Source organism: Chaetodon auriga, chromosome 8 (genome assembly GCF_051107435.1).
Source record: "Chaetodon auriga isolate fChaAug3 chromosome 8, fChaAug3.hap1, whole genome shotgun sequence".
Lineage (NCBI taxonomy): Eukaryota > Metazoa > Chordata > Actinopteri > Chaetodontiformes > Chaetodontidae > Chaetodon > Chaetodon auriga.
In genome coordinates this window covers 1149726-1175445 of record NC_135081.1, presented here as the reverse complement: position 1 = coordinate 1175445, position 25720 = coordinate 1149726, and the positions used below count along the sequence as shown (strand labels likewise).

The window sequence follows — 25720 nt, the reverse complement described above, 5'->3', positions numbered from 1 at the left end:
CATATTCATAGATGCCTTCAAAACAGCTGTAATAAAACCCTTACTAAAGAAACTGTAGGGGAATCAAGTCGCTAAACCCGTGGGTCTAATGTTTGCACTCATTAATATGAAAAGGGACACCAACCTTCCTCAGCTCAGAAGGATCTTATTTATTATTTTCTTTAAATGCTGATTTAATAATAATTAACAAATTAATGGAAAATCAATCTCATCAATTGCTATTTGACCCAGACAGATGGGTTAAGGTTGGCTGCAAGACTTCGGCCCAAAGAGATTGACGGCCGTAAAACTTCTCGGTTAAAAATAAAGTTGAAAACACTTCTGATGGACTGTTGAAAGTATCAATAAAAATCTTCTTACGTGATTCAGCTTTAATGGTTAAAGAAAAAAAGAGATTGGCTTTAACTCTGAAAAAAGTTATGTGGTTTAATGCAGCGAAAGTAGACAGAAGATTAAAATAACATGCCAACAAAGAAGAAGTGAGAGCTTGATGCACACTGCAGGGCGTATAATTTCGGTGCTCCGGGGTGTGTTTTGTGACGAACAGACCTTGGTGTATGTAGAATGATTTACAGGTGAACGCGGTGATTTCATCTTATAGAAAGAAAACATTAATTAATGATTGCGTGCGATGGACTCATCTGCTTCTCACTATGGTCAAACATATATATTTTAAATGATCAATTTTTCAATGACATTTCAACATCGTTCACAACATGCATCAGACACCTTTTGATGAATAATGACAACATTCTTCAATACTCATACTTACATATATCAACTAATAGCATAACTAACTAATAGAACAAAGAAACAAGGAAAGGCAGATTATATTTGCCGAATTGAGCACTACTAATTATAATTGTCTAATGTCAAATATCCAAAACCTAATCGCGACTAGACTCTAGATGGCAGTATGGTTCCCTGGTAGAAACTCAGAAAAACTTTCTAGGAGAACTAAGATCATAGATTTGTCATTTTATAAGCTAGAAACACAGGCAAAACATTGATACCATACAAATTCTGAGTTTAGTGCTGTGGGAACATCTAAAGTTGAATCAAACATGTAAATTGCATTATCCTGATGTGATAGAAAAGAAAGCACACAGACATAGAAGCAGTTTGCTACAGGAATGTCTGATTTACAACTTGTCAATGTTATCTGATTGTTGGGGTCTCTCTGAGGCCTGCAAACTGTCCATTCAGGCATTTTTAATGCCTGCATCTGGTGTGGAGCTGTAAAAAGAAAAAAAAAGAAAAAAAAGAATAGCATCTCCATGAGAAGAGTTCAGCTGATAGGCAATCCTTTCATTTCCAGTCCTCCTGAAGGAATGGGGGGAAGGAAAGCTTCAGGTCCGACATCACCTCCCCTGCATTAGTGCCTTTCTGTAAACAGTCAAAATGATAATTAACTCCTTGCAGCTGGAACTGCAAGGGAGAAGGATCAGTTAGATGGCAGTTATGCGACAAAACCTAATGTAGATTGTAATGCACTGACCAAGGCCAATATCTAGTCTTCCCTTCATTGGTAAGATACTTAAGAAAATATATATATTTAAAAGAAAGTTTCACTACAAATCAACTCCTTTCCTATAATTGAAATTTAAATCCTATTAGTCCACTCTAAAACAAGAAGAGATATGATGGTCACTAGTCTGGAGAGATTAACTCCCTGGATTACATCCAAGGTTACAAATTTTGGTGTTATCTATATTTTAAAAATCTAAGATTCAAGTCTTTCGTTGATTCAATTAGTAGCGACACTGCTAACGCCCTGGTTCATTATTTTCCTTTAAGAACACTGCAATCCCCTGTTTGAGATTCAGCAATGTTCCAACCACATTCCCCACATAGTTGTGGAGGTAAAACATATTCCAGCCTTCAGTGATGAGCGCCCTCAAACGTTAAATTCTCCCTCTGTTCTCTAGCATAACATGCCTCTGCCCATTCTCACACTGACCCTCTTAACAGCCCTATTACATATTGGATCTTAGAGATGTCAGAAGGAAAGTTTAATGGTCTCTGACTGAACATCATGTTGCATTGGAGAAGGAAACCACAACATTTACCAAACTTCCAGAAAATGTCTCCAGGTCCTTAGTGTGGGACTCTCTGACAACAGGCAGGGCCGGGGCTGAGGCTGCCTGAACTGAGGACTGTGTGGGGGTCTGTGTGGTCGTTGGAGAGGGGGCTTGATTGGACGAAGAGGGATTGCATTGAGTTATTATGGTTCCATATGGCTTGTTGCTAGGCATGAAATGACTCCAAATGTTGTACATGTTGCCCCAACAACCATCAGTGATGGAGCAGGGCTTGTTGTGTATTCACAATCTCTCTATCTGAGCTGGCTGGGTCCATGTTGATAGAATTGTGCCTTTAGGTTTCAGAGCATATAGCACCCAAAATACCACACTCAAACAGAAGACAGGAGACTGATGAGAGGTTAACAGTTTAATGGATATTGAAAGATTGTGTAATGGGTGAATCTAGATTAGGCAGAGAATCCAGAGTGACTGAGTCCAGGAAGTGACAGATCCAGTTTCTTCAGTGAGAGCACACTGGCAGGGCACAGATGAGGACAAGGTTAGGATTTGGCACGTGAGCACAGACACAAAAAAGGGAAGGTCAGGAAGGCAGGTAGCAGACAAGGTAAAACAGACAAAAAAGTATGTAGCGATTTTCTTGGTCTTGGTCGTTACCACGAAGGAAAGCAGATGATTTGACGAATACTGGCTGAAACCCTGGTGCTCATATAATGTGCAGGCAGTTGAGTCTTGATTGCTTGATTGAGCACAGCTGTGCTCAGGAGGAGAGGAGGCTGGACCCAACCTGTCGGCCACACCCTGCAGGGACAAAGACTCAGACAAGGAGGAGGAGACTGCAGATCTCCACAGGTGCTCTACAAATAAAGTTTATTATTATTATTATTATTATTATTATTAAAAATCCCTTGTACACTAGCTGCTTATCAGCAAACACCAGACAGACACTGTTAGAGGATAGGTGGTACGCATAGTGGAGCATTTGGCAACTTAAGCCAAATAATTCCCTCAGGAGACCAAAAACAGAGCTAAAAGGGGGTGAGTATTGGATTTATATTCCTCAGATGGACACAAACATGACTCAAAAGAATGCTAATGTTGGTCTGTGTCTGCTAGATGTGTAAATAGGTAATTGTTTGCTAATGCATTTATCCCAACAACTCTGTAAGATACTATTTTAGGAACGTGTGTCCCTCAGCTTGTTGCAGCTTTTCTGCCTCTTAGTAACAAAAAGCTTTTCCAGTTCTTTTACAATGGTTAATTCCTTTGTAACATGAAAAATCTTCAGCCTGTGGGACCTACCACAGCTTCATTCAAAGATTCAACCACAAAAAGACTTTCTTTTGTTTTTTATAAACAGAGTACAAGTACAGCAACTAAGGCCAGTTGCCACATTTAAAGCTGCAGTAGGTAAGATAGAGACGAGAGCAGACTTAGCCTGTAAATTTGAACCAACACAAGTTCCACGTCACTCCCCCTCCCTCTCCGCTGCACTTATGCCCTGTCTCCAAGCCCCTCCTCCCTGCGGCATCTGCGTGGCTGCCGTGACAACCAGTGACGTTAACCTTAGTATCGGAAGCAAGCTAACTCTGCCCAGCCGCTACATCACAGTCGCTAACATACCGTACGCGCTGCAGAGTGTTACTGTAGCAATCACCATATTAGCATTATGGTTATTTGTTGTCTTGGCCGTATATGCTATTGTTGGCAGTGGCGGTATGGGCAGTTTCTCCATTGCGGATTGTTCCGCCATAGCTTTCGCTAGCCTCCTGAAGCCAGATGTCAGACACTCTCTCAGACGCTCCTCTGGCTCTGATTGGTTGTTTTGTGTCAGGTGCGGTGGATTCTTGCAAATCGCAGTAGGAGCAGTAGGTGGGACCAATGGAGCCAGTTTTTTTTTTCACAGATTACATTTTTCATGTACTGCTGTCTAGGCATAGGGACAATTTTAGCAAATATGACAAAAAATACTTTTATACAAGTCACATACTGCAGCTTTAATTTTCATATCAAACACAGAGCTTTACCATGTTGCAGCATGAATTCAAAGCCGTTTCTTTTCTAGAGGTATCTAAAGGGGGTTGTCAAAAATCCAGTGTTCTTCATCTCCTCAGTGCTGTTTTAGTTTTCTCTCTTTTTTGTTTTCTGCAAACACAAATACAATTTTGCACATTCAATTTTCTTGTAAGCAAATCTGAAAGCCTTGGATGTACTCTGTGTGTGTGTGTGTGTGTGTGTGTGTCTGTCTGTGTGTACGTATGTATGTATATATTACCCCCAGGTGGTGGAGGACTGCTACAACATCCTGAAGGAATACGGCTTCCGCTTTGTAAGGAGGGGGCCCATCTTCGTGAAGGGGAAAGGGGAGCTGCTCACATATTTTCTGAAGGGAAGAGACAAACAAGGCTCATTTATTAATGGCTCGTCTGTCACATTGCCACACCAGGTGGTGGACAGCTAAGGGCCACACTCACAGACACACACAAACACACACACACACTACTCTACACTACACTGCACAGTAGTCACATCTGGTGTGTGATGTGTGATGAATGCAGAGAGGGCAGGGGTGAGAGTTTTTGGCTGAAAAATTATCTGGAAGCTACTACCAGCACACTTCATACATACCTGTGTCAACACACCACTCATTACTGAGCGCACACACATGTTCATTGTCTATGAAAAGATATATTTACCAGTGCAGATTGTATTTAGGTTTAACTGTCATGTTGAAGTTGATCCACAGAACCCCAAACATGAATAATGATAATTTTAATGATCTGAAAAATGTGTGTGATAACAAAAGAGAGGAGCATCAGACATATAGATACAGACTATATAAGATTAAAACAATACAGATAAAAAATAATTAGACTATATAAAGGCAAGTCTAGACAGGATAGGCTGGCAAAGTCAGGGTCAAGAGTCGTCATGCCATGTGGTTGAGTGAGGCCACATTTTTTCTTCTTGTTCATGCACATCTGCTCATAAATACTTTTTTTTTTTTTTGTAAAAGCGCTTTCTTGTAATAGAAACCCTTAATTTGTACCAAAATGAATCATTTGTCTTGGCCCATGACTTAACTTTTCACAAAATGTAATTAAAGTGATAAATCCTGCTAACTAAGAAACAGAGGGGTATGACATGTAACAAGTTGGACTCTAACCAAGGATGTTGTGGTTATGTGGTATACTCTATGACCATTCAGTTATCAAAACACCCCATGTCATACTAAGTTTCAACCACATTCATTTTCATTTACAAAAGAGATAGAATTTTTTGATTCACTTAAATTGTGTTTTGAATTCAACATTTCAAACTGATGTCATTTCAACACAATGATGGGCTTTATCTCTTTCCAGAAATGTCTTTCAGATAAAAACAGAACATTGCTGACACACTGACAGACAGACCGACACACACACACACACACACACACACACACACACACACACACACAAACTATCCTGCAAACACAGCATTTTTGATGCCATTTCCTCAGCACAGTAACACTGTTGCATTTGGATGCCCAGCCTAAGTTCTGGACATTGCTGTCAGTTACAAAATACTTCCATGTATGGAAAGGCAGAAACCTGATTGATGAGGAAGAGGATATGAAAGTGGACCGGTGAAATGCAGATCGATCTGCTACCTGCTGTTGCTCATGGGTGTTTATAAGAGTGTGTGCATCAGTCATAATGTGTTTTTCCACAGTTGAAGCATTCTTTCTCTTTTATTCTAGTCTGGGAGTTACTGTGCTCTCCCCTTTGATCCTCAAGCTCCTGCAGAACACTACACCGCCTGCTTTTGGATGTTTGCGTCCCTCAGAGCTATGTTGAACATGAAGGATATCAGATGCAATTTTAGGAAAAGGACTGGTGACAGTGTTCAAATGTCTACATGGCAGAAATATTTTTGACACTGATTGTGGATTGATGGAAGTGCCTATCACTGCTGTAATCGCAATGTTTTCATTAATTTGAAGAATTACATGGTCCTCTCCAGGCAGGGAAAATTCTACAAGTCCTTTCACGTTGCTGTGAAAGAATAATTCCAATTTATTACAACTTGGTTTTTATTTTTGTACCTCAAACAGGTTAGTCTATAGCTGGTCTCCAAATATGATGGTTTAAATAATTTGATTGAAGTGTTGGTTTGTATCCACCCTGTCTGATTGTCTGACTGCCCATTTTTCTTGACCTATTGTAGTGATGGTACTGTGACAAATCATCTTAGCAATTTACTTGTACAGTGTGTACAGTGTCAGAGAAATAAACTGAAACTTTCCTTTCACTCCATGGTGGTCGTGGAAAAAGAAAGCTGTAACAAAAGAATTTTGAGTAAATATTACATTACACGTTACGTTACATGACATAAAATTACGACTGAAACAAAAAGATAAGGTTGATAAAATCCAGTCCAGGAAAGTTGAACTTATTGCAGCCTTTCCTTGTTGTTTGCACAAGATTTGCATCAATCCCATGTCCACCTGGTCTTCGCATGCGATTTGTATCTGGATAGTGATATCTGATTTTGAAGGTATTTGCATTTACACCTGGAATTCATGTGTGCTCCCATTATCTCATCACTGCCTACAAATGTGGTCAAATCTCAACACTCCGTTTAGGTAGGTGAGCCAGCCAACTTTCTGTAGCAAATGTATAGTCTTTTTTTGAGAGTGCTGTGCACCCACAGTGCTGTTAAGGAGTGCTTTCCATTTTTCTTCATGAACAATTGTCACCAATTTTTAAGTAACAAAACTACCTGTAGCTTTTTTTTTTCTTAAGAATGTGGTTAAACTATATAGATGTTATTTTCACCTGGCTAAGATCTGATCACAATGTGAGCCTGACGACCCCCAGATGTGAACCCTGTGTCGATTTACATCTGCCTTAACCTGTGCTTTCCCTCACTCAGAAAAGCTATCCAGATATTGATTTCATGTTCATACCAGGTAGAAATGTTGATCAGCTTGCCAATGAATTCTGGCCTGAAGTTTTATTTTGTACTTGCGTGGTCATGTAAAAGGCTGTATTTTCCAAAAATTGACATGGATCTGTACACAGGGTTCTGCATATGTGTTTAACCACATGTACTGTATAGTTAGGGAATGTGGTCTATGTGGTTAAAAAAAGGGTACAGATGGAAATCTGCAAACTCTCTAACCTGTGTGGCCATGCAGACATGGACACGTCCTCTCGCAGTTTCAGCAGGTCTGACCTCCGACTGAGTCATTTTGGTCCCTGTAGCCATGGTGGAAGTAAAGTGCAAAGGCTTAACACCTTAATTGACACAAAGTGTATCAAGGGTCACTTGAAGCTTGTAAAACAACAACAACAACAACAAAAAAAAAGCAGTTGACCTAATTGCATGATATTTTGGACCAATTGCAGGTAAACACCGTGTTGGGAGACATTGAGCAGGGCTGCATAAAATCTCTCAACAGGTGTGACTTGCCAGCCTGCTCACATGCAGGGATTGTGAGTTGTCACAAACCTGACATTTCACTTGGGACAACACACCAAATTTGATTGCAAGCTCTGACATTATGTCCACTAACTTTTTATTTTGGGTGTATTGATATGACAGCAGTGGCATGCAGGAGAATGGGCACACTCATGTGGCAGGAAGCAGCTGTACTGTATATGTGTCTTGGTGGAAATATTTATGGAGCCACTGCTGTTTCCTCTGCTGCTTGTAAAGCCCATTAATGTTTCTGTAGAATGGGATTGAAGTGCAATAGTTTCTTCTACAAACCTGATGCTCTCCTCCCTTAAGGAAAGGTTCAATCATTCCTTCCCCTTTAACTCATATTTTTATAATGCAATGTACAAGTTTTATTCTATTTAAAGAAAGGGGAAGAGGACTGAATGTGTCCTTGTTGTACATAAAGTTTAGACAGTGTTTATTGGTCAGATTATTTATTGGAAATGAAAGGGACATTGCTTTTTTTTTTTTTTACACACATGTGAAAGTGCCAATGATGAGAAAAGGTTTCAGATGTAAAAGCCAAAACATGTACCATGGCTGATTCCTGATTTGTATATTAAAAGAATCTCAGGCTTGGGAATAAAATAGCACTTTGAATAATGTGTCATGACTTCAGGTTTTGCTTACAACAGAATTTTCTGAGCTAAATACCAACACAAGAACACTAAAATGCCATCTGGAGAGCCCATGCCAGCAGGGCCACCTGATGGCATCAAAAGGCAACAAAATGATTCAATCCTGTGGTTGTAGTTGTTGTTGCCATTCAGCTTTTGTCTGAATTTGATTCAGAACTTTGATTTGTCTTCTCAGATTTTGTGGATAGAATTAGACATACTGTAAGTCTACTTAGCGTGTACTGAGCAGTTGATCCCAATCTTGATTTTTAAATTGAAGAATTTCTCAGTCAGCGTACCTGTTTCATTTCGATTGTTTGTCATCATAATGTGAATTGATTAAAAAACTCTCATATAGAAGAGCGTCAGTGTCATGATTATTGCAAAGTTAATGGATGCTACAACACATTGACGTCAGCTCTGCAGGTTGACTTGAGTTCTGCTGACAAGTGCACTTTGCTTCAACTGTATTAAACTGTAAAGGCTAGAGCTGTTGCATTTATTTTATTTGGGTTCGACTTGAACTGTCATTCATTTGCACATTCTTTTAAATTGAATACATTTAGCTTGAGGCTTTGAAAATAGGGGGCTTCGAGAGATCAATAAAGAGAGAAGAAGCAGATTACTGACCTCAATGTTAAAAACTAAGCCAGGTCACATAAATCATATAGTAACCAACACAAGGACACAAAAAATGCATAGCTAATGAAAAATAACAAAACAGCATGAAAACTAAACAAACTTTTAACGAGAAACTGAACTAAAAATTACAACCATACTCAAACTGTAGCTACATGTGATGACAGTACCTTGTCATATGCCATACATACTGAGCTATATAATCTAATCTTCAAGGACATAGTAATTTCCAGTGCATGATATTGAAGGTGCAATAATGCCTTGGTGAGATTTATGTCATCTTTAATTCGTATCTGAAAAAGTTGCACCTTCGCATTAAATCAACTATTCTTCTGTATAATTATTACTGCAGAAATAATAAGAATGGAAAGAAACAATTATAGCCTGAGAAATTAAGCCTTTGGTGTATGTTTCAATGAACATGGCAGGAATGGTGATAATTGCAGTGGTCTAACGGGCTGACAATGGAAATCATTAAACACACACACACACACACACACACACACACACACACACACACACACACACACATACACACACACACAGAGAGAGAGAGAGAGAGAGAGAGAGAGAGAGAGAGAGAGAGAGAATATCAGTATGTCTTTTGAAAAGTGAGACGAGCTCCTCCTATCGGCGACGCAGCCCGCGCAAAAAAACGTGAAGGAATTTCCGCTGACGTCACTGCGTATGCCCATAACAGGGATGCAGCTGTCTGAGAGCAACAATAACAAGCTCTACCAAACAACTTCAACGCGGCATTAACGGTAGCTGACAGTCCCAAATACCACCGAATTTTACAAAATGCGGCTGTCGAAATAACTCTAACTTCAATTTGTTCGTCGTCAGAATTGAAAACCGGGTTATCGTCGCGGCCGCCGCCGCGAAACAAGTACGGGGGCTCGGCCGCAGGAGGAACAGGGCAGTTCGGTGCTGCATCTGGGTCAGTGGGCCTGTCGGTGGCTGTAACGGTGGTTTTGTCATCTCCACAGTGTCCCGTTGTACCTGTCATTAGTTTGTAAATACGCTGTGTCACCGGCATAAATCGTGGCAACATGCAGGCTAACGGGGCAGGACAGGACCGAGATTCAGAACTGTCCTGCCGAAACGGTGCGCGAAACAGTGAGTCGTCCTCCACCGGGGTAGCTCACTCCAACGGACTTCTGTCAGTCACAAACAATGGAAACAGTGTCAGCAACAACAACGGAGTCTCTTCTCAGCCAGCGTCCAACAACGCCAACAACGCCTCGGATGCCAACTCAAGCGTCAAAAAGAAGAAGCGACTGTCTCAGTCTGAGGAGGATGTCATCAGGCTGATAGGACAACATTTACACGATTTAGGTCTCAAGTAAGTGGGCCAGTTTAGCTACGGTGTCATCGACCAGACGAGCCTGTACAGCCAGCTGTCAGACGAATTATCTTATTCAAATCCATGATGCAGTCGGAATGGTCAGGATGACCTGTGGACATGTTTTCTATCTGGTTTAAGGACGAAAACCTCCTAAACGTCCCTCGGCAAACTCAGGCAGTTTGTATTGTACATATCACGTTACTAAAAATAACCGAAAAATGTTACCAATCTGTAGGCCTCGTAGGTGAATTTGGCCTATATAAAACCCACGTAGGAAATCCGTTTTCATTGCTCTTTTTGGAACGGTGGAGTGAATTATTTTTTGGATGGAATTTAAACAGGTTTTCTTCCTGTCGCACGTCTTTGTTCAATAGAACGTTCTGGAGGACAGTAACAGTGATTGTGTCTTGACAATCAAGTACAGATTGGTGGAGCATATGTTCGTCACCATGAAGACTTGCTCCTAAACATTAAGAAACAATTATCAAGTTTGGACAAACAGCAATTCGGCTCAAAATTGTTTGCTTTTTGTGAGTTTGGCCTGGGTTCCCCCAAATCACCTTCCCTTCATGCCATTGTATACTGTTAGTGCATACAGTACTATGTAGTGTACTGTACCACCAAAGGAGTAAGTTTTGTAAGAGGAATTTTTTTTTCAATTATCTAATTGTTTTGTCTATAAAATGTCAGAAAAATGTGAAAAATGCACATCACCAGTTTGCAGTAATCAAGGTGAATATCTTTATGACAGTCTAAAACCTAAAGATACTTTACAATGAGAGAAAAAAAGCAAAGCACGTTAGTGAAGCTGTAGCCAGAGAATGAAAAATTATTAATAAATAATACTAATCAATTCCTGTTAATTGAAAATCTAAATTGTTGATCATTAATATTCTGTCATTTATATAGTTAGTTCTTGCTGCTTATATCCATATGCTTACAGATATACTTGGAGTGTAGATTGTATAGATAGTGAGATAAAAATTAAGTCTGTGGCTCGGCCCACTTCATGCATAGTGTCACGCAGTCATTAATATGATATGTTATCAGTTTTTGTCATGACAAGACTATACATGTTTAAGTTCGACATTGTATTAAATGATCATGAGTGCTGGGAAATTCCCAGGTTATTGATCATGATGTTAATTGATTTTTATTCTGCTGTGTACATTGTTTACAGCCAGACAGTGGACCTTCTGATGCAGGAGTCTGGCTGCAGACTGGAGCACCCCTCTGCCACCAAGTTCCGTAATCATGTCATGGAAGGAGAGTGGGACAAGGTGGAACCAAATTATGTGAAATACAAATCCATACTCTTAGGAGTCTTGTCCTACAGTAATCTGTGCACTGTATTTACACCAAGTTGAGGAAATTATGTGGATTTAATTTGGCTAAAAAAAGACTGTGCTTGAAACTTCTGTGTGTTATTTATTCTTTTTCCCTCTTATTCAGGCTGAGAGTGACCTGAATGAGTTGAAGGCATTGATGCATTCTCCAAGTGCTATAGTGGTAAGTGTCAAGCCTAGCAATCCTAAAACTACTGACAGTTTTTTCTCTCAAATTCTCTCAATCAACAAATACACAAACACGGTAGCTGTGAGTACCAAGCTCTGAATATGGGGACAAAGTAAATGAAACCATCAGTAATTAGCTCTGTAGTTCAAACATTTGTGTCAGTTCAACAGAATAAAAAAGGGAAACCATCAAACTGTCTCACAGAACAACCACTGAAACAGCCACAAAAAAAAATGTAACTCGACTTGCATTCTTACTTCAATAAGTACTTCATGTCAGTAGTGAGAACAAAATCTAAACATATTAAGGCTATGCAAATCATTAAACTGGTGGAAGGCATCCTGTTACTTTAGTTCAGTGGTCTGAGACACATACCGTCATTATCTCTCTCAAATAAGTTGTGTGTCATGTGATGCTCAGAAAAAAAAGGTTTCACAGTTTTATTGACTGGTGGACACAGAACCTGTGATGACAAATGTTATGTTGTTAGTTTTGGCCTTGTCCTCTACTTTCTTCCTGTACAGCGGATGAAATTCCTGCTGCTGCAGCAGAAGTACCTGGAGTATCTGGAGGATGGGAAGGTCTTGGAGGCCCTGCAGGTCCTCAGAGCCGAGCTCACTCCTCTCAAGTACAACACAGAGCGTATTCACATCTTGAGCGGGTCAGTTCACTAGCAGACAGGAATGTTGATGGATTTTCATTTCACTACACTTTGAATATGAAATTTGCTTCTTGTTTTTATGTTTAAGTTTTGCTTTTTCCATGTTGCCGTAGAATGTGTTGAATCCTTTGGAGTTCTGTTAGAAATGATTTTGGTAGCCTCACAGTTGACTTTCAGATCAGCAGTAGGGATTATAATGTGTGCTTTGATTGGCAGGGTTTTTTAAAGGCTATTTTCAAACAGTACTGAGGCTGTCAATAACCTCTGTGAGAGAATTTCAAAATAATAAAAAAAGGTCCCTCAGAATTCCATGCTTGTTGGATGGAGAACCGTCTGAAACAACAAGACCATCACAAAACACTAAAATGCAATCCACACAGACAGTGTTTCTGATGTCCATCACTCTTCCATCTCATGGATCTTTCATTTTGTCAAATGTAGCAATAAACACAGACAAGACATGCATATGTGATGCTCATCACTACTGGATCCCCAGCATTTCTTTTATGCTGCAAATTTCTTTTTCTTCTTTTTTCTTGCATGTTTGTTGAAGCATAATCAAACAAAGCACCCTTACAAATCATGCACATCTGCTAATCTGTATGTTCATTCTCATATTGATGGTATCAATGATTTGCTTTGAGCTTCCTAGTTTCACTTTAAACATTTCCTTGCCCACTAAGGTGGGGTGTTAATTCAGTTCAGTTTATTTTTTATTGGTCATATGTAGGTTAACACTGTACAATGAAGTGTGTTGGACAGGGATAGAGAAAAACAGGTCAGCTCAGTAGTGAGAGCAGTAATAAAAGAGAAGAAGTAATTTTTACATAAAAATAAATGTAGGTAGAAGAAAATCTCTCTCTCGCTCTTTTTATATATATACTACTGACAAAAATTTAGGGATATTCGGCTTCGGGTGAAATTTCAGGATGAACCTAAAATGCACTATAACCGTTACAGGTGAACTTAATTTGACCTTCTCTAAACTTTTGAATGCACATGTCCAACTGTTCAGTGTTTCAGTATGTTTTGCACAACTTGCTGTTCTCTAACAAGGAGCTGAACATTCACAACAGGTGTTTAATCTATGAATTGACCAATAAATTTCCTGGTTCAATTAGAATTGGTATTTAAACAGTCCTCTTCATCATGCTGTTGACATTTTGACGTCATGAGACCAAGATGACACCTAACAATTGATCAACCGTACCTTGACATTGCAAGGCTTCAGAGGTTTTCAGAGGGAAGTGGCCACTGAACTTAGAGTGTCACAGAGTGTCATCAGCAGGTTGCAACAGAGATACAGAGAGACTGGAAGAGTCACAGAAAGGCATAGAAGTGGACATCCTTTGGCCACATCCCACACTGATGACCGCTTAATTGTGAACAGTGCCCTGCGGAACCGGATGATGAATGCCACTCAACTCCAGGCACATTTAAGGGAGGTGAGAGGCACCCACCTCATCAAACCATTCGAAACCGTTTACATCCTTGGTTCTGTGTGCTAGACGACCTGCAAGGGTACCTGACCACACCACTTGGTATAGGCGTCATCGTCTTGCGTGCAGCATTCATGCTGGATGAGAGACCAGTGGCCCTCAGTGCTGTTCTCTGATGAAAGTAGATTCATGTTGAGCTGAAATGATGGCTGCCAGCGATGTTGGAGGTGTCAAAGAGAGTGCTATGCATCAGCCACTGTTGTCACCGCCTTTGATGGTGGTGGTGTTACAGTGTGGGCAGGTGTGTCTAGTCAATACAGAACTGCCCTACACTTTGTGAATGGTACAGTGACAAGCCCATACTACCTGAATTGCATCATTAATCCAGTCATTGTGCCCCTGCATGAACAGCACAGGCCTAATTTCATCATCATGGACGACAATGCTCCAGCTCATGGAGGTCGCATCATTAGGGAACGGCTGCCGGAGACTGGGGTACCTCAGATGGAGTGGCCTGCATTTTCTCCAGACCTGAATCCCATGGAAAACCTATAGGATCAATTGAGTTGCTGTGTAGAGGCTCGTAACCTGGTACTCCAGAACCTCAATGACCTGAGGGCCGCCCTTCAAGAAGAGTGGGATGCCATGCCTCAGCAGACAATAAGTCTTGTGAACAACATGAGACGTCAAGCTGTAATTGATGCTCAAGGGCAAATGACAAGTTATTGAGACATTGACATTTTTTGTTGTGGTATACCCACCACTGTTGTTGGCTTTTGTTTCAATAAATTGTTTGAGATGAGGAAATCACCATTGCATGCTTCTACTTATGTACCTACTATATGCCACTTTCATGATATAACTGTAGCGTGAACATTTCCCATAAATTTCACCTGAAAGCCAAATATCCCTAACTTTTTGTGAGTAGTATGTATGCATATATAACACTGTATACATATGTGAACCACTATATATATTTGAGGATTATGTATAAAAGTAAATTGGCAATTGTGTACAAGAGTGTTGCACAATTCTGTGTGGCAGTCCCAGTGCATTCTGTGTAACAGTGCATTCAACAGCGCAGGTAGTATTCCAACATTGTGACAGTCCTGTTTAAGTAGTAGCAGTCATGCTCAATAGTGCAAGATTGGATTTATGAGTTCAGAAGCCTGATGGCCTGGTGGTAGAAACTGTTCTTGAGTCTGATGGTACATGTAGCCATGCTCCTGTATAGTCTGCCAGATGGTACCAAAGAGACCAGTGGGTGGCTGTGGTCCTTGATGGTGCTGTGTGCCTTCCGCATGCAGTGCTGGTGGAAGATGTCCTGAATGGCAGGTAGCCTTTTGCCAGTGTTGCACTGTGCCACTTTCAAAACTGCAGAGATTTGCAGCTGTGAGCAGAACAGCTCTGGTACCAGACTGTGCTGATGCAGTCTGTCAGCAAGCATTTGATGGTGCATCTGTAGAAGTTTTTGAGGATGCTGGCATTCATGCCAAATTTCGTCAGTCTCCTTAGGAAATGGAGCTGCTGGCGAGCTTTCTTGACCACAGTGTCTGTGTGTACTGTCCAGGAGAGGTCCTCAGTGATATGCAGGCCAAGGAACTTGAAGTTACTGACTGTTTCAGTTTAACCAATGTGGGCTGGGGTTGTCCACCTTGCTGCTGTCTCCTGTAGTCCACAATCATATCTTTCGTTTTACTGACGTCGAGAGAGAGGTTGTTATCCTGGCACCAGCTGGTTAGTGCATTCACGTCTTCTCTATAGGCTGTTTCATAGTTGTCAGTGATGAGGCCTGGGATGGTCGTGTCTTCAGCAGACTTGATGGCATTGGAGTTTTGCTTTGTAACACAGTCATGAGTAAACAGGCAGTACAAGAGAGTGGCTGAGCATACAGCCCTGCAGTCTCACTAAGTTGAGGATCAGCAGGGAGGAGGTGTGGCTGCCGATTCTCACCACATGGGGTCTGCCTGTCAGGAAGTCAACAATCTGGCTGCAGATGGAGGTCTCCAGTCCAACATCAGTGAGCTTAGATACCAGTTTTGAGGGAATTATGCTTTGAATACCAGGCTGTAATCAATGAAGAGCATTTTTACACAAGTTTTCTCTTCACCATGGTGGGGGTTCTGGATGCCTTGAAAGAGGTGGGGACTATGGACTTACTCGGGGAGAGGATGAAGATGTTGGTGAACACCTCTGCTACTTGATCAGCACATGCTCAGAGAGTCCAGCCTGGGATACCATCTGGGCCTGGAGCTTGTGGGGTTGACCCTCTTGAAGGTCCATTTCACTTCAGCTGTTTCAAGGGTCATCTTAGCAGCTTCACATCCACTTGTGGTCTCATGGCATGCACTGTTTTGTCCACATCAAACCAGGCATAAAAGGTGCAGATCTCCTCCAAGAGTGATTTGGTTGGCAGTGTCCTTGTCTTTCCCTTTGTAGTCATTGATACAGCATAATCCATTCCACATGTGCTTGGGATTGGAGCTGTAGTGCACTTTGGTCCTGTAATCCCTGTATTCTCTCTTGGCACCCCTAGTGTCAATCCCTGATGAACTTCTGGAGGTCATATTTGGGTGCTTTGTAGGCATCAGGATGCCCTGAGTTGAAAGTGGTGGACTGCGCTTTGAGTTTGGCACAGATGTCCTAGCTGATGCAGGGTTTCTGGTAGGGGTAGGAGCAGATGGCTTTTGGAACAACATCATCAATGCACTTACTGACGTAGCCTATGACAGAGTCTGTGTAATTGCCAATGTCTCAAAGCAGTCCTGTAAGACCCCCCCCCCCCAGCCACTTTGTGCCATTTGTTAATGACCCTGGAAATATATTTCAGTTTTCGCCTGGCGACAGCAGGATGGAGCAGTGGTCTGCCTTTCCAGAAACAGGATGGGGAAGGTGTTTGTAGTAGTCTCTGAATGAGATGGGGAAAGTCATGTTGGCAGTATACAGGGAAAACTTTCTTCATGTTGGCTCTGTTGAAGTCTCCCAAAACAATGAATGCAAAGTCCCAACTTTCTGACCATTGTAAATCCAGAAGTATATGTCAATTAGGGGTGTCAACATTTATAATTTTTTTACACATCTACACAGGGCTGTTAAACAGCGTATACTCAGTTACACGTTGGGGATTTGTGATTTCTTTCTGATGCAATTGTGCTATATCACCACTAGAGGGTCTCCATTCAAATACCTCCCAATCCCATTAAATCAAAGCCATTCCAGTAGTTATCAGACAGAAACGTTTATTAAAACTATTCAAAGCGAAATTCTTATACAGAAAATAAAATGAATAAATCTGCATACTATCCTAAGGGATGCCACAAAATGTAGTCATTGGTGTGAGCAGTGAGCACTGCATCGTTCCTAATGCACCGCATGCATGCGCCGTTTGCGCACATCCTAATCTGACAAAATACACAGATCATTCAATAAAAACATTCTCAGTGACATGGAATTTAACATGTAGACCCACTTCAAATAGGTACTAAATTATAGCCTACATAACAGTTAAATCACATAACTTAACAAGTAGGCTACCCGTCTCACCATTTTAAGGCTTAGGCCTACTCATGATGACAGAAAGTAAAATAAGTTGAAAATAAAATCATCTATCATTTTGACAGACAAGAAAACGTACAAGTGAAAGCTGTAACAAGGTTTAGCCTTATTTTTTAATCGCTGTTCTAACTATTGCACTCATTTTTGTACAATTTGTTTTTTAAACTTAAAGTGCAAACTGCATCCCTCTCTCGCAACAGGAGCTGCGTCTGAATTTCAATATACGTCTCATAGTAAAAGTAATCTGGAATTGGCAAGAGAAAGCAACTCAAAAAGAAGCCAAAGTAAGCTCAAGTGAGAGGAAAAAACTTCACCGTTATATCCACAAAGCTAAAAAAGGAGAGGGGGAATCTCACAATTATTCACTAAAATTGGCAAAAATAATTTATTTTCTTCCTCCTCTTTCATCATAGAGACGCAAGGATATGTGATCCGTTCGTGAAAAGCCGACAGAACACCAACCAACAATATAATGTACAACTACACGCAATTAATAATATGTAGGCTAAAATAACAAGCCATTAACAGTTTTTTTTTTCAGCAGCACCACATTTGCGCATGGAGAAGATGATGAGCGCCGCTCTCTTTTTTAAAAAAAATTTGTATTAATGGCCAAGAACGACATTTTACCGGTATGCAAAATAAATCACTGAATGCAAATAGAATAGCTCAGATCAAAACAATGATGGAAATCAAATTAATATGGGTAATAGGTTAATAGTGCAAGAGAAAAATAATTATATAATAATTAATTACCTGCGCAGGTTTTTGTTGAGGAGTATGAGCTTATTGACATTGTCTGGTAGTAGCCTGGAGTGTAGCGTGGACATCACTTGGCCTGCTGCAGAGAAAACTCTCTCGGATGACACCGAAGTGGCTGGTATGGAAAGGAACTTTCTGGCCAGCCTTGACATGATGGGGTATTGCAGTTCATGGGCTCTCCACCACACAAGGGGGTCTGCCTCAAGAGGAATGGCCGGGTCAGAGAGGTACTGCTCCAATTCAGATTCGGTGTTCTCCTCGTCCTCTTCCGCACAACAGGATGCTCCTAACAGAAAAGCCATGGCACTAGTCCCTGTCTTCTTTGTTTTTTTTACATCTGGTTCCGGATCTTCATCTTGTCTCCCCTCCTTCTCTTCATCAGGTCTTGCTCTTGCCTTTTCTTTGCTTTGCTTCAAATATTCCCTACATGTGCACCTTTGCCGCAACTTGTACTTGAGGTGAGAGGAACCTCAGCTTTTTATGTTGGGGGTCGAGGACTGCAGCCACCACAGCAGGTTTTGATGCCGTCTCAGTGTCCAAAGGCAGGAATCTTTTGGCGAGTGAGTCTCGTACCGTGTTCACAAAAGTTCTGATCCTGCCATCCCTGCCATGCCAGCAGATGTTCGTTCATGAGGCTACACACCACCGGATACACATCTGAAAGTGAGACCACTTCCTCGGCGCAGGAGGCTGTGGTAGCCACCTCCAATGCTTTCAGTACCAGCTCAATCTCCTCCATGATCCTCCAGTAGTCATCTCTCAGCTCTAGGTTGCATGCATCCCCAGGTTTGATGACAGGTTTGATGATTACAAGTGGAATTCCACTGGGTCTTGCAGCACTGAGTAAGTGGATGTTCCTTGTCGGGTAACATTTGTTTTGCTTTGCACGGAGAGCTTGTGTTGCGATGGTACTATGATGGAAGTGCGAACCAACTTGCTGCTGGCTCCCATGACAAGCTCCAGGATCTGGACAGCTTTGAACCTGTCCTGTATTGCCAGCTGAAGAGTATGGGCAAAGCAGCTGACGGACTCCCACTCACAGGCTTGGTTGGCCATGATGATATTTGCTCCATTATCGTGAACGCATGCACTCACACGGTCACTCTCCAACTCCCACTCTGCCACAACACGTTTAACTCCTTCTCGAGGTTTTCTCCTCCTGGTTTTGCGTGGCTAGTACATACGCTTGCATCTTTCACTCCTTGTCGAGGAAGTGACAGGTCACTGTCACATATGCTGTTGTGTTCAACGAGGTCCAATAAACGAGGAGGAGGAGGAGAAGAAAAATGACATGTGCACGGTTATTGATTTTCCTAAACAGTTATGATTTGTTATCCGTGTACCCATTTACACATGTAGATGTTGACACCCCTAGTGTCAATCATACTGAGTATGTGATAATACTGAGTATGCAAAAAGAACCAGTAATAAAAGTAAAACCACAGAAATTTGTTGAATCGACTCGGAGCTCTCATCAGTGCAGGCATCTCTCGGCCCACCACGTGCTATTTATCTATGAAAAAATGAGTGCAATGCAGTTTTGTCTTGTATACTCCCCATGATGCCCACTGTAAAACTATTTTTGTCTAGAAAATTTCTGATTTTCCACAGCTGGTTGAAGACTATGTCTTCTTGTCCTCTCAGCTACTCAGGAGCTCTGCTGCTGACAGGAGAGCTGCTTCTGAGGATGTACAAGACTGACAGAGGTCTGAGTCACTGTGGATTGAACAAATAGATGCTTCAGTAGTTCTTAAACACTGCTGGCATCTTGCTTTTGATGAGAGATTACCAATAAGGCTGTTTTCAGATCACCAACACTGTATCATAATCTGAATGCTCCTTGTGCATGTCATTGAAACCACTGTGTTTTAGCAGTGGGGGTGCATCCACAGAAGGCTCAAAAATAGCAGTTCACAAAAGCAAGGTTGATCCTGTCTCATATTTTGTTGCTGTACAGGGTAACATTAGGGTCTGCAATATTCATCATACCCCACAATATGAAAGTGCTAATGTGTTTCAAAGAACCATCCTGAAATTTAGATTTAGGTGAGGGTAGAAAACCAAACAGAATATCAGCACTCACAGATAAATGGATAACTGATTTGTTGTGGGAATTCCAAATAGATACAGATATAAATAAAGCTGGTTTATATATGCCAGTTTCACTGATGGCTTTATACTTTTCATGGGCAATAATGGCAATAGTAAGTAGGAAAACAAAGTGATACCGTGTTGGTTTACTATATAGCTGCGGCCAAAAGTTTTGAGAACACAAATATTCATTTTCACAAAGTCTGCTGCCTCAGTTTTTATGATGGCAATTTACATATACACCAGAATGTTATGAAGAGTGATCAGATGAATTGCAATTGATTGCAGAGTCCCTCTTTGCCATGAAAATGAGCCTAATCCCCCATTTCAGCCCTGCCACAAAAGGAATAGTTGACATCAGATCATCAAGAACTTCAAGGAAAGAGGTTCAATTGCTTTGAAGAAGGCTTCAGGGCACCCAAGAAAGTCCAGCCAGTGCCAGGACTGTTTCCTGAAGTTGATTCAGCTGCGGGATTGGGGCACCACCAGCGCAGAGCTTGTTCAGGAATGGCAGCAGGCAGGTGTGAGTGCATCTGCACGTACAGTGAGGCGAAGACTTTTGGAGGATGGCCTGGTGTCAAGAAGGGCAGCAAAGAAGCCACCTCTCTCCAGGAAAAACATCAGGGACAGACTGATATTCTGCAAAAGGTACAGGGATTGGACTGCTGAGGACTGGGGTAAAGTCATTTTCTCTGATGAATCCTCTTTCCGATTATTTGGGGCATCTGGAAAAAGGCTTGTCCAGAGAAGAAAAGGTGAGCACTACCACCAGTCCTGTGTCATGACAACAGTAAAGCATCCTGAGACCATTCATGTGTGAGGTTGCTTCTCAACCAAGGGATTAGACTCACTCACAATTTTGCCTAAAAACACAGCCATGTTTAAAGAATGGTACCAAATCATCCTCCGAGGGCAACTTCTCCCAACCATTCAAGAACAGTTCGGGGATGAACATTGCCTTTTCCAACATGGTGGAGCACCTTGCCATAAGGCAAAAGTGATAACTAAGTGGCTCGGGGAACAAAACATCCAAATTTTGGGTCCATGGCCAGGAAACTCCCCAGACCTTAATCCCATTGAGAACTTGTGGTCAATCCTCAAGTGGTGGGTGGACAAACAAAAAACCCACAAATTCTGACAAACTCCAACCATTGATTATGCAAGAATGGGCGGCCATCAGTCCGGATGTGGCCCTGAAATTGACAGCATCCCAGGGCGAATTGCAGAGGTCTTGAAAAAGAAGGGTCGACACTGCAAATATTGACTCTTTGCATAAACTTAATCTAATTGTCAATAAAAGCCTTTGACACTTGTGAAATGCTTGTAAATATACTTCAGTATAGTAACATCTGACAAAAAGATCTAAAAACACTGATGCAGCAAAATTTGTGAAAACCAATACTTTTGTCATTCTCAAAACTCTTGGCCGCGGCTGTGGAAAGTTAAGCATGATTTTCTGACTTCTCTTTTATGTAGTAATTGTGAAGGCAGAGCCTGTATTATATGAGATGCATGACAGTATAGGCCCAGACTATGCCATGCATTTGTGTAAGATGACTGTAAAAGTAATTGTGAATGTGTCTGAGAAAATGTCATCATGTGTCTTGAAGGTACCTGATGTGCAGTCATGCAGAGGACCTACGAACCAAAGCAGAGTGGGAAGGCAAAGGCATGGCATCCAGAACAAAGCTGCTGGATAAGCTCCAAAGTGAGTGTAGTCTGACTCACACCCCATAGTTATTGTACTACATGTAGTTAACACTCCCTTTGTATGGCCATTGTCATGCACTATGAATGTCAAGCAGCAGCATTAACAGCAGTGGGTAATTCTCATGTAAGGGATGTGTTTAAAAATGTTGCGTCTCTCTCTTCCACTCTGAAATCCTGCAGCTGCTTCCTACATGACATTAGCAGTTGCTTCCTGGCTAGATTTTATTTATTTATTTTTTTTAAACTATTTTTATTAAACATGGAAAAACACAACACAGAACATTCCTTGACAACATCACAGAGTATGTATAACAGTGCGAGAGAAAAAAAAAAAACAAGACAAAACATTAGGGTCCAGAAGCTGAATAATAATAATGAATGAAAAATAAGTGAATAAATAAATGGACAGTTAAGATAGGATATTACAACACAATGTGGGGTTCCCTTCAGTTAGAGAGGTATCTTGCCATAGGTAACCACCTCCTCAAAAAGATTTCAGACCTTAACTGTAATTGAGCAGTTAAAGCCTCCATTCCATACACCTCCCCCAACTTCTGTTGCCAGTGTGCCACTGTAGGTGGCTGTGAATCCATCCATTTTATTGTCACCATTTTCCTAGCAGTCATCAAGAGCATATGTAACAGGTGCTTTTGGTCTCTGGTGTACATGTCTTCAGGAGTTAAGTCGAGAAGAAACTGACTTGGGGTGAATATTAAATCGATTTCCAGAACTTTATCTATCTTGCTTTTTACCCCCTTCCAAAAAGGAAGCATGACTGGGCAATCCCAAAATATGTGCAAGTGGTCGCCAACCATTCCACATTCTCTCCAACAGTATATTGCAGTTGGGTTATCTACAAATTTGGAAATCACCGAAGGTGAATTTGTAATTCATCTTCCAATCAAACTCCTTCCACATGTTACTATTAATACCCTTATGACATCCAATGCACATTGTTTCCCACTCTCCATCCTCAATTATAATATTTAACTCCAGCTCCCATTTATTTTTGATATAAAAAGTATTGTCTGGTGTATCCAGTAACAGATTTCTGTATATATGGGAAACATGCTTTTTGCTGGGTAGCTGATGTTTAATTATATTAATAAAGTAAGTTTCTGTGTTTGTTGGAGCATTTTTAATTGTATTCTAGTCTTTATGGCTTGTAATGTAATGCCTAATCTGAAAGTACCGGAACATATCACTTTGAGGTAGAAAGAATTTGTCTCGGAGATATGAGAATGGCTGTAGAACATTGTGACAAAAAAAAAAGGTCAATAACCCTTAGTTCTTTGCCTGCCCATCTCTTAAAAGTGATATCTGTTATTGAGGGGGGGGGGGGGGGAGATCCGGATTTCCATCAATCTGCATAGCCCGTGAAAGGGCAGCTGTCCCTCTAATTCTCTTTTGGACTGTTGACCATACTTTTAAGGTGTGTTTCACCCATACTTTTTTGATTTCCAATTTCGTCTGGGACTCCTGGCTAGATTTTATGTAGTTATTATTCATTTGGGTTTTGATATTGGGAATCTCTTTGTACACTGAAATCAGAGTTTTGCCCATTTTCCAGAACACAAGTTAAATCTCCACCTGTACAAATAAGAACATTTAGTATGCTAATCTTGGCCAAAATACAGATAAGTGTGGACATATGTTGAGAAGGTTGTTATGGGTAACTAGAGGTCACAGATGCTCACAGAGGATCAGTTACACACACACCACACAAATCTCAACAAGGCGTTGTGCAGATCTTCACGTCAATCAAATTGTTGTTGATTCAGCTCATTCTGAGAAATGGGTCCAAAATAGTAACCAAAAAAAAACCAAAAATGCATTATTGCTTATGTTTGGCCCAATGAAACAGAATTGCTGCCTAAGTAACTATCAAATGCTCGATGTGAGTCAAATTTGGTTTTACAGTTAATTCCATATTCTGATGTTTGTTACAGTAGTTGGTCACTAAATGTTCTTAACTAATTAGAGCCTTTTTGTGTGTGTATGTATGTGTGTGCGTGCAGCGTACCTGCCTCCATCAGTGATGCTGCCTCCTCGCCGCCTGCAGACTCTTCTGAAGCAGGCGGTGGAGCTGCAGAGGGAGCGCTGTCTCTACCACAACACCAAACTGGACAGTGGACTGGACTCTGTGTCCCTGCTGCTGGACCATGCCTGCAGCCGGTAAGACCCAACACATCTGTACCACATCAGGGCTTCACCCAGGCTGGTGGGACTTTTCTCTGCTTTAGAAAGCAGGGCTTCTATAATCCCTTCCATGAAGATCTTTTCATATATATTACTAGAATCAGGAAAATGAATGTATTGTTGATCAAGTCTGCAGTAGATGTGTAATCATTCAAACTATGTCATATAACATTTTTTGGCAAACAAATGTATTCGACCATAATCACGGTTATGTTTTATTTGCATAGTGAATGTTGATGTCTGCTCGATTTGTGTGTGTTCCTAATCTTTAGGAAACAGTTCCCTTGCTACACTCAGCAGATTCTCACGGAACACTGCAATGAAGTCTGGTTCTGTAAGTTCTCCAATGACGGCGCAAAACTAGCAACTGGGTCCAAAGACACCACAGTCATTGTGTGGCATGTTGACATGGTAATCAATCATTTACTTATCATGAATTTCACTTTGGAACTGAAAAAAAAGCAGAAAAATTAGTCAGCCCGTGAGAGTTGAAATAACTGGATTATTGACTGTTTTGTTGGTTCATCATTAGGAAACCCAGCAGTTGAAGTTGATGAAAACTCTGGAGGGTCATGCTTATGGTGTTTCATACCTGGCATGGAGCCCTGATGATGCCTATCTGATAGCCTGTGGTCCTGATGACTGCTCTGAACTGTGGCTGTGGAATGTACAGGTACAATATGTCTCACATTGGTGCAGAATGGGCATGTATATCAGCTGGCCATCAGCCGCCTTCTTGTTTGACTAAACTGTGATCCACCTTTTTGAAAAATCAAGCAAGTAAAACAGCAATGAAAGTAACTGAATGACAACTACTGGTCAGCTGTGTGGTGAACATACTGTAAATCAGCAGCAGGTCACTGGCCAATCACAACTGTGATGCGGCAGCTGGGATCTTTCGGCATGATTTTACTAATGTTTTTAGTTGTTTCTCACAAACTACCTGACATTTTGAATGCAGGCTTTAAAAAGCTGGTTTGAGTCCATACAAGAAAAGGCAGCATTTTATAATAGACATCAGTTATATAATAGTAGGAAAAAGTTTATTGAGATTTTTGTCTGTTGGTATATACAGTTTATTGCCTGTGATTTTGGGTATTTTTCACTTTTTATTTGTTTACTTTGAATGAATTTTGTTGATAAGATAAAGTTTAAGAACAAATCTTTTCAGCATTCAGTGTATAGCGCACTTCCACCATATATGCTCTGTCACTGTATGTCATTCATCTCCTGCAACTGAGTGAAGATAGTATTAAATGTATTTTTTGTTCATATTTAGAAACAGCCACCAACTTCTCCATGACAACCAGTTCTCACAGGCTGTCCATCTGTCATACACTTAGTACAAACTGTATTCCTAGCTGAGTCTTTGTGGTCCAAGGAACAACTCTTACCAATCTTCGTAGCACTGCTTACTGTCTTTTTGTTGCTGTTGTCACCTCCCAAATTACAGTCCTTTTAGTATAAAATTTGAAAAGGCAGTGTTTCCTGGTTGATCTGCAGTGAAGAAATAGTAGCACAAAGAGAGAATTACCTACTAAGAAGAATGTAACTTTGAAAGATATGAATTTAATTTGTGCACATAAGACTGCTGAAGTCTCATGTTAGTTTCGTTTGAACTTTAGAAGTCATTTTTACACAGATGAAGGTCCATT

At 41.0% G+C, this 25720-nt stretch overlaps 2 protein-coding genes across 3 annotated transcripts in view; both read left to right on the top strand.

Annotated features, from left to right (window-relative positions):
• Window positions 1-7366, top strand: part of adcy3a (adenylate cyclase 3a) — a 72242-nt gene extending 64876 nt beyond the window's left edge. For both annotated transcript variants that reach the window (XM_076736190.1, XM_076736189.1), the window contains exon 21: window positions 4324-7366. In XM_076736190.1, coding sequence (XP_076592305.1) covers window positions 4324-4503 — 180 coding nt within the window. In that variant the 3' untranslated portion in view covers window positions 4504-7366. The remainder of the gene's footprint in view (window positions 1-4323) is intronic.
• Window positions 7367-9456: 2090 nt separating this feature from the next.
• Window positions 9457-25720, top strand: part of wdr26a (WD repeat domain 26a) — a 35409-nt gene continuing 19145 nt past the window's right edge. The window contains exons 1-8 of the mRNA XM_076736653.1: window positions 9457-10130; window positions 11314-11413; window positions 11586-11642; window positions 12173-12309; window positions 21767-21864; window positions 23885-24041; window positions 24338-24476; window positions 24598-24738. Coding sequence (XP_076592768.1) covers window positions 9838-10130; window positions 11314-11413; window positions 11586-11642; window positions 12173-12309; window positions 21767-21864; window positions 23885-24041; window positions 24338-24476; window positions 24598-24738 — 1122 coding nt within the window. The 5' untranslated portion in view covers window positions 9457-9837. The remainder of the gene's footprint in view (window positions 10131-11313; window positions 11414-11585; window positions 11643-12172; window positions 12310-21766; window positions 21865-23884; window positions 24042-24337; window positions 24477-24597; window positions 24739-25720) is intronic.